This window comes from Hydra vulgaris, chromosome 13 (genome assembly GCF_038396675.1).
Source record: "Hydra vulgaris chromosome 13, alternate assembly HydraT2T_AEP".
In the NCBI taxonomy this organism is placed as follows: Eukaryota; Metazoa; Cnidaria; class Hydrozoa; order Anthoathecata; family Hydridae; genus Hydra; species Hydra vulgaris.
The window spans coordinates 11,375,001-11,377,500 of NC_088932.1; the positions used below are offsets into that span (position 1 = coordinate 11,375,001).

The following is a 2,500-nucleotide window of genomic DNA, read 5'->3' on the forward strand; positions in this document are numbered from 1 at the left end:
TTACATAGAAGTTTACTTAGCTTTGTAACATTGGTGCTGCACCAAGCAATGTTAGCATAGTTTAGGTAACAGTGTATAAATGAAAAGTATATGTATTTAAGACAAGATTGGTTTAAGACCTGTTTAGCTTTATACAGTATACCAATATTTTTAGAAACCTTATTCTCAACAACACTTATATGTTCTCTCCATGTAACATTTTCATCGAGTATTACGCCCAAAAACTTTGACGATATTTCCCTTTTTATTATATTTTTATCAATAAAAAGATTTGGAAGTTTAAGTGGAATATTTTCTTTTTTATGAACACGATGGAATAATGTGTATTTAGTTTTAGTAATGTTTAAAGATAATTTATTGGCTTTATATATATATATATATATATACAGTGCCATCTTAACGCATAGGCTAGGTAGGCTGCAGCCTAGGGCCCCCGATTTTTAGGGGCCCCCAAAATGTGTCTGGATTTTTTTTCAAATTTATATAAATAAAAAATTATATTTCTAAATTTTCTGAAGAAATCATAGTTTGGGGGCCCCTCGGGAATAATTTTTTTCTTGATAAGATTTTTTAAAATTATTTTTAGAAAAATATCAGTTTTTCAGTTTGGGGGCCCCCTAGGGAATTTTTTTTTTCTTGATAAGCAAAAATGCATGCATGCGTCCGAAAAAAAACATGAATTTTCCGATAAGAAGTGTTAAATACAAGCACTTAAAATATCCCATTAGATTGAATTTGAAATTGCTGTGATCAACTTAAAACATCTGTTTTGAAAAAGAGTCATTTAACATGTCTAATCGGACTTATCAAAGTGGTGCTGCAAAGAGGAAAAAAGCCGCTAAAGCAAAAGAAGACATTTCAAAATATCTTCCTTTGACATCATTTCTTTTGGTACAAAAGTCAAAGCCTGTTGTGTCCGAAGATGTATTTCTTTGTCCAACTTCAAATTTCGTAAGCATTGATAGTGCTTTGTTGCCAAATGAAACTCTAGAAATTCAACAGGAACTGGAACCAGAACAGGAGCCAGAACCAGAGCAGGAGCCAGAACCAGAGCAAGAGTCAGAACCAGCACAGGTGCCAGAACCAGTACAGGAGCCAGAACCAGCACAGGAGCCAGAATCAAATCAAATTAAAACTTATCCAAACGCAACAACAAAAACTACTCAAGAAACTGACCCAGCATTGTGGCATCAGTTATCCCAAGAAGCTCAATCATTTTGGATTTCTAATGGCCCGTCCATGTGCCAGAACAATGATGGGAGCTTCAAAAATTCGGAAAGGTTGAGTTGCGGACAAAAAAGGTACTTATCAAAATCTTGCTTTAGACGTGAACTACACAATGGCGAATTTGTCAATCGTGAATGGCTATTATACTCACCTTCAACAGGTTCTGTTTTTTGCTTTGCTTGTTCCTTATTCTCCAGCAAACACTCTAATTTTTCCACAACTGGATTTGATGACTGGAAAAATGCCTTAAAATGTATATCTGGACACGAGAATGGTTCTGAACATCACAAAAATATGCTTACTTACTCCAGTCGGCAGAGAGAAAGTGACCAGCTTGACTCTGTATTATTAAAACAGTTACATAACGAACAATTGTACTGGCAAAATGTGCTGAAAAGAATTGTTGCAGTTGTAAAGTTCTTGTCATCAAGAGGATTGCCATTTCGTGGAAACAATGAAACCATTGGTTCAGAGCAAAATGGTAATTATTTAGGAACTCTTGAGTTACTTAGTCAGTTTGACCCATTCCTACATGAACACATGAAAAAACATGGAAATTCTGGAAAAGGTAATACTTCATACCTCTCCGCCAATATCTGTGAGGAGTTTATATGCCTAATGGGAAATAAAGTTTTGAGCGAAATAATTTCTGAATTAAAAAAAGCAAAATACTACTCAATCAGCGTTGACTCAACTCCAGACTTGTCACATGTAGATCAATTAACTTTTACAGTTCGATATGTTAAAGACTTGGCACCAGTTGAGCGTTTTTTGCAATTTGTTCCCATTCACGGGCATGGAGCTGAACATTTAGAAACAGTGGTTTTGAATTTTTTACAAGAAAATGAAATTTCAATATCTGACTGTCGTGGGCAGTCATACGATAATGCATCAAATATGGCAGGACAGTACTCAGGCCTACAAAAGAGGATTAAAGACAAAAGTGAATCAGCATTGTTTATTCCTTGTGCTGGACATTCTTTAAATCTAGTTGGCAACAGTGCAGCTGGATGTTGTTTAGAAGCAATTATTTTTTTGACTTTGTTCAATGCCTCTACAACTTTTTTTCTGCATCAACTCATCGTTGGCAAGTGCTTCTGTCTTTTGTTGGCAAAGGCAAAAAAATTGTCAAACAGCTTTTTGGAATTCGATGGTCAGCATGTGCAGATGCTGTGACTTGTCTGCATGACAGTTATGATGAGATTAAAAAAGCACTTGAATTTTTGATCAAGGACATAAGTCAGTCAAAAGGAACTCAAAATGATGCTCAAAA

At 35.2% G+C, this 2,500-nt stretch overlaps 1 protein-coding gene across 1 annotated transcript in view; it reads left to right on the forward strand.

Moving 5' to 3' along the window:
• The first annotated feature begins 789 nt into the window (after window positions 1–789).
• Window positions 790–2,500, forward strand: part of LOC136089640 (zinc finger MYM-type protein 1-like) — a 2,447-nt gene continuing 736 nt past the window's right edge. The window contains exons 1-2 of the mRNA XM_065815691.1: window positions 790–2,250; window positions 2,364–2,500. The exon at window positions 2,364–2,500 is cut by the window's right edge and continues 736 nt beyond it. Coding sequence (XP_065671763.1) covers window positions 790–2,250; window positions 2,364–2,500 — 1,598 coding nt within the window. The remainder of the gene's footprint in view (window positions 2,251–2,363) is intronic.